Genomic DNA, 11371 nt, shown 5'->3' with positions numbered 1-11371 from the left:
TTACCTTCTAGCCATGATACCATATCTATCTATAATATTATCATGATCTCTTATAATAGCTCGAATAGTGTTTAAATTTCTGAAACATTCAAATAATAAGTGAATATGTTGTAATGTTATTTATCTCTATTGGAGTATTCCAAATATGTCCTCCAATAAAGAACAAAATTTCAAGTCTATGAATTTACACTGAGGTCCACAGTTAAACATTCCTGTAGAGATATATATCAGCATACTATGTCAATTCTGGTTCCTTGGACGTCACACAAAAGGCAACAAACACCTTTAATTATCAGAGACTATTATGTGACAGTTACTCTACAAGTCATGAGTTCCCTGATTAACTTTATATAAAACTAGTGCATGTAAGCCAGAGAACAATTGCTGTGTGATTATAATGAAAAGAAAAGCCAAGTGTTTCAATTTTTCAACAGTAAAACATGATATATATATTAATTATAACAATCATTTTAGATAGAAAACTGAATAGCATTAACAAAGAATAAAAGAAATCAATTGAAAAAATAAATCAATGATAGCATGCAGCTACAATTGAAAGAAAGTTTGTAAAAACAAACCTGATAACTAAGAGCATGTTTCTAGGCATATCACGTAACACTATCATTATTTCATCAAAACGATTTTGAACTTCTTTTTTCATGTTTTCAATGTCTTCAGGCGTAAGTTTATGAAAGCGTAATGTTTGCCTGGCTAATGGTCTTTGTATGATTATTTCGCTAAATATTGCATAGTCTACAAAACACAATTGATATCAAATTTTGAGTTACATATAAAGGTATAAAAAGATATCTAAAAACTGTTGTCTTAAACACTTCCTGTATTTCACAAAAAAAAATTCAACAACAATTCATTCTGAAAGCCAGACTATGATGGTGCTCAATTGGAGAGTTCTGAACAGGTTCCGTTCTGGACCCAATGGATCATTACGGAAGCGAATATTATGTCACATACAAAATTTTCTTATCTATTCCTTTCTCTGCCTTTTTAAATTTGAAAACACCTACTATTTTTTTGATTCTATGAATCACGAACTAGCAGAACTCACCATCTGATCAACACCAAATAAAGCGCAGTTTGTTATAATCTAAAGTAATTTGAAAGGTTTTTTATATGGCATTTTGCATTTAATTCCAATTAATTCCAATTAATCTAAAAAGGCATTTTGATTTGTTGTTTGATGGATGTTTATGTTTTACTGTCTGAATTACCGAAACACTTGACTCTACAATATAAAATTGTTAATTATAAGTATATGTACAAAATCTTCTAATACCTAAAGATAAAGATTAGTGCAGTTGGCATTGTTTTAAATACAGTTAAAACTCTATTGTGAATCAGTTTAAATTCTTCTCTTAGATCTTCCTTCCTTTCAGGACTTAAATTCTTCCATTCCTTCCTAGTTACTGGCTTAGTTCGAAACAAACGTTTATTTTTTAGTTTAACATTTCTTTCTTTTAAAATGATACAAAATATATGATAATCTGAAATAAAAATGATAACACTGAATTAAGAAGATTTTTATATTTACAATCTAAATCTCAGATCTATCTTTTATTATAAATATGTTAGTATACGATGGTCAATAAAATCATTCTTAACCAAACAATAGCAAGCATATTACATGTACTTGCAATCAAAATAGTGTTTGTGCAAAGTCAAAACTTATACCAATCACTTCCATAATGCAACATTTGAAAAAAATAAATAGAGATAATCTAAATTTCTGCTGTAACAAACAAAAGGTTGTTTTAAAGCACCAGTGAAGCAGGAATCTGAATCTGACTATTTTGTTTTTTGTGAAACATGTTTACTAACCTTCAACACCAAGTTCATGAGAAAATTTCTCCATTTTGTTCTCATCATTTAAAACGATGGCTTTATATAAACTACTTAATGCATGACGATGTTTTGGTGATAATTTATCATATAAACCATGATCTAATAAAACTAGCTCAGCTTTTCCACTTTTATTTTTTCTTATAAATACTATAAAAAACAAATAATTAAACTATAATATGAGTCCTTTCAAAAACTTCCTGTATCAAATAAAAAAATAAATCTTGCCTTTCCCAAGAATTATATAGATACAGAATTAGAAATAGTAAATTAAAAATATAATTATTTAATTAAATTAAATTAACTTACTATTTCCAGGATGTGGATCAGCATGGACAAAACCTGAGAGAAATATCTGATCAGAGAAACATTTGACTAACTTATAATCTATCTGTAAAATATTAAAACATTTGATATTGTTATTACATACATATATCTTTTTTATCACACAACAGTTCTGTTCTCTCGTACATAACACTGGTTCATAAAAACGATATAAACTCATAGCACAGGTTAATTACTATGCAAATTAGGTCATATATTCATGCACTGTAAAGAGAACAGCATGGCATTCTTTGAAGTTGATGACTCAGTAAAAATTGAAAGTAAAGGGCATGAAATTGTTATAAATAACATAATTTTGATTAAAAGTTTCAACTTAGTTATCACAATATTGTTTGTACCAAGTTTTTTTTTGTTACGTACAAGGACATTTTTTTGAAAGGTGTTAAAAGGCTGACCCTAAAAGAAGACCTCTATTTAGAAAGATAGCTTGCCAGGCAAGGTAACATATGCCCACTGACAGCTGTCAGAAATGATAAAACAGTCTTTAGTGACTAAAGTATGAATTTTCATGTGGGCGGTATAAAAACTGCAAAAACTAGGAAAAATCATTGACTTACATCTTTTAAAGAAAGCCCCATTTTACTGATAGATAGCTTATCACTTATTTTACATCCATCTATAAACTGAGTCGTTAAAACTCTCTGTAATATAAATAATATATATATTCCAGACTGTAGGTTTGTGTAGGGTAAGGTAAGCTTTGTATTTAAGAACAATTAGTAAAAGAATGCATGTTACGAACAATATAACATCAGAATAAATGCTTCATCAAAATCCCATCAACACACTAGAATATTGGCTATTTTTGGTTGAAATCTCTCACAACAATCTTGAAAACTGGATAAAAAGGCATAGACATATATATCCAAATCTTTTAAGAAATGAATTGGTTAAAAAAATAAGTTCATTTTCTAATTACAATAATAAAATATTTTCACTGTGCTCTATAGATCAATTTTCTATGGTTTTTCATCTGGCTTTGAATAAATTTCTTACCTTAGTTGTTTTATCCCAGTATATCTTAGGAACATAAATATAAGATAGGTGACTTAAATCTTTGGCACATTTTTCACCATTTTGACCCTCATTTTCAAAATCTAATTCCTGAGCTAAAGTATGCTTCAAGTCCTGTAATGAAATAATTTCTATGATATTTGTATCAGAACAACAAATTAGATGATTATAAAACATTAGATAAAATTTAAATTTCTCTCAGTTATAAGACTGAAGACTACGAGTTGACAAGTAAAATGGACAAGCATTTTAATAAAGATAGAGGCAACTAACCTGCAGGACCCAAGCAAAGCCAAATTTAGGGTGAACCCATCCTACCATCTTCAATAGTATTTCACAAGTTTTAATATCACCAGCAAATCTATCACGTAAATCTATATACTGAACCTGAAAACAATAGAATAAAATTCACTAATAAAATTATTCTACCAAATATCATTTGACAAACCAACCACAAACACAATATATGATCAGAATACAAACATACCTTTACAGCCACCCTGTCTCCCTCCTTTGTAACAGCTTTATGAACTTGAGCTAAACTAGCAGCTGCTATAGGAACTGCATCAAATTCTTTAAATACCTCTAATGGTAATTTTCCAAAATCTTCTAAAAATAGTTCCTCTACCTTGAAATGAAACAAAAATAGTGATATTTTTCTTTGAAAACCCAAAATATAAAACCATTAGACTAAAAGAAAATGTTTGATTTTAGAAATAAAGATAGCTTGCCAGGCAAGGTAATATACGCCCACTGGTAGCTTTGATTTTGAATAAAAATATCTATTCAACCTTCAGTCATACACTTCTTTTGAACTCTTTAGGGTGATACTGAATAATATTGAGTATGAGTTATTGCCCTTGTTCTTGAAAACGTGTTCAATCTTTAGCTCGTGAAAACTCTAGAAGACAAATATTCAATCTTCAGCGCGGGACTGAATAATAAAACCAAGTTTTGTCAACATCTGTCAAGAATTGTCCCTTCTAGAGTGTTTACAAGCTAAAAATTAAACGCGTTTTCCAGAACAAGGGCAATAACTCATACTAAATACTTTTCTATTCTTCTGATTTTCAATAAGGTTCATCCTTGGGTGATTACGAACACTCACACCAAGTTTCGTCAAAATCTGGCAAGAATTGTTCCTTCTAGAGTGTTTACGAGCTAAAAATTGAAACGTTTTCAAGAACAAGGGCAATAACTTATACTAAATATTTTTCAATTCTCCTGATTTTCAATAGGGTTTATCCTTGGTAGAAGACAAATATTCAATCTTCAGCGCTGGACTGAATAATAAAACCAAGTTTTGTCAAAATCCATCAAGAATTGTCCCTTCTAGAGTGTATACAAGCTAAAAATTGAACGCGTTTTAAAAACAAGGGCAATAACTCATACTAAATATTTTTCGATTCTTCTGATTTTCAATAGGGTTCATCCTTGGGTAATTACGAACACTCACATCAAGTTTCATCAAAATCCGTCAAGAATTGTTCCTTCTAGAGTGTTTACAAGCTAAAAATTGAAACGTTTTCAAGAACAAGGGCAATAACTCATACTAAATATTTTTCGATTCTTCTGATTTTCAATAGGGTTTATCCTTGGTTGATAACAAACACTCATGCCAAGTTTCATCAAAATCCATCAAGAATTGTCCATTCTAGAGTGTTTACGAGCTCAAAATTGAACGCGTTTTCAAGAACAAGGGCAATAACTCATACTAAATATTTTTCGATTCTTCTGATTTTCAATAGGGTTCATTCTTGGGTGATTACGAACACTCATCCCAAGTTTTGTCAAAATCCGTCAAGAATTGTGTCTTGTAGAATGTTTACGAGCAATTGTGGACGGACCGACGTACGCCCGTACGGACCGACGGACATGGGTGACGCCATTATACGCCCCCAATTTCATATATAAAACTGACAAGACGAAACCAGATCGCTTAATCTAAGAAAGATAGCTTGCCAGGCAAGGTAATATACGCCCACTGGCAGCTTTGATTTTGAACATAAATGTTTAGCAGTACAGTAACAATCACCAGTATGAAATATTCAACCTTCAGTCATACACTTCTTTTGAACTATTTAGGCAATACTGAATAATATTGGGTATGAGTTATTGCCCTTGTTCTTGAAAACGTGTTCAATCTTTAGCTCATGAAAGCTCTAGAAGACAAATATTCAATCTTCAGCGCGGTAATGAATAATAAAACCAAGTTTTGTCAAAATTTGGCAAGAATCATGCCTTCTAGAGTTTTTATGAGCTACAAATTGAACGAGTTTTCAAGAGCAAGGGCAATAACTCATACTAAATATTTTTTTATTTTTCTGATTTTCAATAGGCTTTATCCTTGGATGATAACAAACACTCAAGCCAAGTTCCGTCAAAATCCGTCAAGAATTGTCCCTTCTAGAGTGTTTACAAGCTAAAATTTTAACGCGTTTTCAAGAACAAGGGCAATAACTCATACTAAATATTTTTCAATTTTTCTGTTTTTCAATACGGTTTATCCATGGGTGATAACCAACACTCATGCCAAGTTTCGTCAAAACCCGTCAAGAATTGTGCCTTTTAGAGTGTTTACGAACTAAAAATTGAACGTGTTTTCAAGAACAAGGGCAATAACTAATACTAAATATGTTTAAATTTTTTTGATTTTCGATAGGGTTTATCCTTGGTCGATTACAAACACTCACACCAAGTTTCGTCAAAATCCATCAAAAATTGTGCCTTCTAGAGTGTTTACGAGCGTTTCAAGAACAAGGGCAATAACTCATAGTAAATATTTTTTCGATTCGTCTGATTTTCAATAGGGTTCATCCTTGGGTGATAACAAACAACCATACTAAGTTTCGTTGAAATCAGTCAAGAATTGAGCCTTGTAGAGTGTTTACGAGCAATTGTGGACGGACGAACCGACGGAAATGGATGACGGAAATGGATGACGGCAATATACGCCCCCCATTTCATGTTGGCGTATAAAAAAGAATCTTTTTTGTAAAGAAGGAGCATAAAAGTAGATAAATGATGTGGTTACCTCATGCGGACCTCGTTTTAAAGCTTTATCTTGTAACTGTACTAATGTATTGATATATTCACTTGGTAATATATGATTCATTGATACCAGCCCTTGTCCTAATTTGATATATAAACCACCATTTTTTAAACAACCATCTAAAATACGATTTGCAGCTCTTTGATGACATCCTTTAATAGCTATATTATATTCCTCTCCATCTTCTTCTAAATTATATAAATTCCATTTATAATCTAAAGATATCAATGATCCAATCTTCAATGATCTGAAAAATGAAAAAAATAACAGTCACCTCGCAAAATTATTTCAATTCTCTCGGCGAGATAAAGGTAAATTGTCAGTTCAGTGGAAAGTATTTTTACAAAGAGATGTTTCTTGAATCAGCCCTAGTTCCTAACCTGGGGTGTTTTTACTCCCTTGGGGTGTGGGACTGGAGAGTTGGGGGTAGCACTGATCATCCAACTGAGCATCTTAATGCGACCACATGATTATATATCATGTGTGATTATTATAATAAGTTTGAATAAAAATTATAAAATTTACTATGTTTTGAATGTGCATTGTTTTGGGGGTGTGAGGGGTTCGAATGATTACTCCAGGGGTGTGAAGGCTGAAAAGGGTTTGGGAACCACTGATATACACAATTAAATGAATATTCATAACAGTTAAAAGTTTACCTAAAAAATCTTTTAAAACCACCAACAGCTACTCTAATTTTTCTTCTTTCTTGTTCTGATTGTAATAAATAACTTATACCAACAGCAGCTCCAGTGAACACAAATAAACTTCCCAAACCTCGTAACATCTTTCTCGGTTTCTTTTTTACATTATCAACAGTGGAGAAAAAAAGCTTAGAAATAATTGTTCTATCCTTTGCAAATAATTCACTGGTGTCTATCTTATTCATTGATAGTTTCCTGTTAGAAACATTACATTTAACTGGAACAGTCTTTTTTAGACACAATAGTAGCAATTTTGTTGCCATATTAGTTTTCAAAGTCATGTGGACAATTTAACATCTAAACTAATGTTGTTCTTTTATTCCTCATCCTGACAAAAATAAAATATTTTTACATTATATTATATTAACATTTCATTGCTTATAATTAAGCTTATAGTCAACACAATTTGCACAGTGCAGAATTGTTCAATGGCCTGACAGTTTACAAACCAGTACATTAGTAGCCAGTTTCCTGGAGCCGCGGTGGCTTAGTGAGTTAGTTGCTTGCTCGCTAGCCTGAAGGTCCAGGGTTCAATCCCGGCATAGGTGGAGATAATACCTTCGGATTTTTCAACCCGGTTTCCCCCTGTCAGTTATGCAGGTAAGAGGGGCTGACATGGAAAAGCAAGTCTAAAAGTGAGATTTGAAAGTAATAGGCTATTTATCAACACAATATTTTGTTTATTTTCTAGAACTATAAACTTATACCTCCTGTTCCTGTGCTTTCGTCACATTGTTTTCGATACAATTCAATGTTACAACCATTATTCCTTATAACTGGCCAGAGCCTCTAGAGAAATGTTGTTCTACCAAGTTCTAGCCTCAAGTTTTAGTTGTGTAGCCTAGGCCTTTTTGTGTCTCTTACCGTACTTACTTTACATCTACTATTCATTCATGTTTTTTTTTTTTGAAGACAAAATAGTAAAAAATGAAGGGCATAACCTTGGTGTATTATGAAAATTTTCGCTTATGCAACAGTTTGAGTTCATTTCATTTGCCTTTCTTTATTGTTTGAAATTGTACGCCCAAGTGGCATTGCATCTTAGTAGATATTGTATTATACTACAAAGTTTCATTATTTACCTACAGAACACGATGTCATGGTCATCCTAAATCTTTGGTGCTGATCACACCCACCTCTATATAAAATTTTCAACTTTTCAACATATTTGTTTTGTTTCAGGGTCAAGGCTATGAGACCTTTTCTAATTTTCAAGAAAAGAGAGTTTTTAGAAGCAGTTGCGTCTAAAATTTTGCAATGGATTGTCATTGATACCCAGTCTGCAACTTCGGGTAGACAGACGCATAAGCAAATCGAGTGTTATAACCATAGATATATCTAAGTAGGCCTACCAGGCCAACGGCAAATCACCAAACATTTACGTTTCCGCCCGACTTTGGACGAGATTTCTAGCTAATGGATATTTACATTTATGTTTTTTTTTTTTATCTTGAAATGTGTTTATAGTTTCAATTATCATGGTCATCAACTTTAGTCATATATAGCTTTCTTTTTTCTTTTTTTATTAATACAAACGTCTGAATAACTTTGTCGAAATCAACATCTTTGGCAAAATTTCTTTCTATATTAATTGAAGTCAAGTCAATGCAAAAACCTGAAACAGTTCATCAAATTATCATCAAATTCAAACATGAACAATGTCTCATAGCTAAAAACACAAGGGCAATAACTCTGAAACGGTTCATTGAATATTACCAATTTCTAACTTGACAGAGATCTCAATAATACATACATATCTAGTTTCATCAATATTGGATAAAAACTGGTGTCTTTTTCGTGCAAATTTTACACGTTTTTACTAAGTCAAGGGCAATGACTCCGAAACCCTTCATCAGATTATTACCAATTACGAACCTGACCGAGATCTCACCAATATATAAATGCATACCAAGTTTCATCAAAATCAGATAAAAACTGTAGTCTCTATCGTGCCTACAAGACAAATTTGACGCGTTTTACTAAGTCCAGGCAATAACTCTGAAACAGTTCATCTGATTATTACCGTTTTCGAACTTGACTGAGAACTCATCAATACATACATGCATACCAAGTTTCATGAAGATCGGATAAAAACTTTTGTCTCTATATTGTGCCTACATGGAAAATTTGACACGTTTTTACTAAGTCAAAGGCAACACCAATAAAAATTAATTATCACCTAGGTGAAAGTTAATGTTGAATTAAAAACTTAAATTTTCACCTGGGTGATAATTATTTTCATCTAGGTGAAAATTTAGGTGATAATTCCTGTAATTTTGAATTTAAAAACTTTAATTTTCACCCAGGTGATAATTATTTTATTCTTATCTTATATATATTATTTTTATCTATAATTTTTAATTTAAAACTTTAATTTTCACCTAGCTGAAAATTAGGTGATAATTCGTGTAATTTTTAATTAAAAACTTTAATTTCCACCTTGGTGAAAATAATTTCCACCTAGGTGATAATTCAACAAATCTTGTAAAAAAAAGTTTTTAATTCAAAATTCTTCAATTATCACTTTGGTGAAAATTATTTTCACCGAGGTGAAAATTAAATTTTTTAATTAAAAATTACACCAATTATCACCTAGGTAAAAAGTTTTTAGTTCAGAAGTACCGTTCAGTTACAGTTTCACCTAGGTGAAAATTAAAGTTTTTAATTGAAAATAAAAAGTGGAAAATGTCGTACGTACGGAAGCGTATTAGGGCCATTCATTTTTTTTTTTTTTTTTTTGAATTTTCAAGTTAGTATGTTGAATTTTCAAGTTAGTAACTTGAAAATTCGAGATACTAACTTGAAAATTCAAGATACAAACTTGAAAATTTAAGATACTAACTTGAAAATTCAAGTTACTAAATTCAAGATACTAGCTTGAAAATTCAAGATACTAACTTGAAAATTCAAGATACTAACTTGAAAATTCAACATACTAGGTTGAAAATTCAACATACTCACTTGAGAATTCAAGTTACTAAATTCAACATACTAACTTGAAAATAAAAAAATAAAAAAATTGAATGGCCATAATACGCTTCCGTACGTACATGAGCCACCGTAAGAAATCAATTAAATTAGAATCCTACGAATAACTAATGACAAGTATTGAAGGTTGGTATATTTTTTTAGGGATCGACCGTGCCTGTCAGAATGGCTGCAACTTTACGTCGGAATTGTTTTTTTATACGCCCACATTGAAACGTGGACGTATATTGCCATTGCCCCTGTCCATCGGTCTATCGACATTTCACGTGAGCGCAATAGAGACTACAGTTTTCATTCGATTTGAATGAAATTTGTTGTGATGATTCATATTCATTGGTCAAGTTCGAATTTGACAATTTTTCGAAGAACAATGTTTGAATTATCGCCCTTAGTAGAAAGGCATCCAAATTTGTGACCGCAATAGAGACTACAGTTTTCATTTGATTTGAATGAATCTTGGTTTGATCATAATATATAATGATCCTGGACTGACTCAAATTTGAAGTGGCAGGGTAAACGCAAACTGGAGACTGTTTCTCGCAAGGATAAATATCTAGCTTTTGCTATTGTCAAGGAAACAATTCTTAAGTTTTATGAATGCTAAATTGAGGAAAAGCCCAGAAAAGCAAATGCTGAGTTTTATGAATTCAACCCATAAGCAGATTTGGAATTTGAATAATTCAAGGCAGTAGCTGAAAGACAGTTATCGACAATATGGAACTAATCTAAATCATTCTTTTAACAAATGAAAATACAATAACAGTAGAGTGCAGACTTGTGATTATTTGAATCTTTGGTGCTCATTTTCCTATCCATCGCAAAGCTGTAGGCAGGACGGCACAAAACTGGACAATACTAGTCCTTTCTTTAGACATATATCTTGCACCTGAATATAGCTATTTACACAGGACTTTTTAAATTTCGCCCATCATAATTTTCCATGACAAGGGACAAAATGCTTATCTGGATACGGCCCTGTAGCTCAGTTGAACATATAAAACAGATTTTTTTTAAAACAAACAAAATATTTTTAACAGTATATAAAGATACAATGACTAAATAGGCCAGACAACAGCATTATTATTAGTTTGGCTTTGGAAGTTAACAAAAAAACTTTTAAAAGTTTCTTAACATATACACATGATAGCTAATTTCATACTCCAGTGTTTTTACTTGACAAGTGGTTCCAACATCTTTTTTATTATCAATGATAAAATTTCTTAATATTGTTTATATTTGAGCTTGTCTCATTTTTTTCAAAAAATTTAGATATGATATTCAACATTTGGCAAAGAGATATTTCAGCAAGCTTGGATCACCACAAAAAGAACTGTGTTCAAGGTAAGACCATATCAAATCCAACAATAGATTTACCACAAAGACATATGTTTAGATATGGCACAATTTAAGA

General features: G+C 31.5%; 1 protein-coding gene across 1 annotated transcript; it reads right to left on the bottom strand.

Moving 5' to 3' along the window:
- On the bottom strand, positions 1–6511 carry LOTGIDRAFT_109135 (hypothetical protein; the record flags this gene model as incomplete). The annotated part of the gene is made up of 9 exons (XM_009068222.1): positions 1–79; positions 579–753; positions 1837–2007; positions 2167–2244; positions 2756–2843; positions 3199–3330; positions 3490–3603; positions 3704–3844; positions 6251–6511. Coding segments are annotated over 9 exons (1239 nt in total), but the record flags the coding sequence as incomplete, so codon positions are not given.
- Between the last annotated feature and the right edge of the window lie 4860 nt (positions 6512–11371).

This window comes from Lottia gigantea (genome assembly GCF_000327385.1).
Source record: "Lottia gigantea unplaced genomic scaffold LOTGIsca_9, whole genome shotgun sequence".
In the NCBI taxonomy this organism is placed as follows: domain Eukaryota; kingdom Metazoa; phylum Mollusca; class Gastropoda; family Lottiidae; genus Lottia; species Lottia gigantea.
This window is presented reverse-complemented; position numbering and strand designations above follow the sequence as displayed.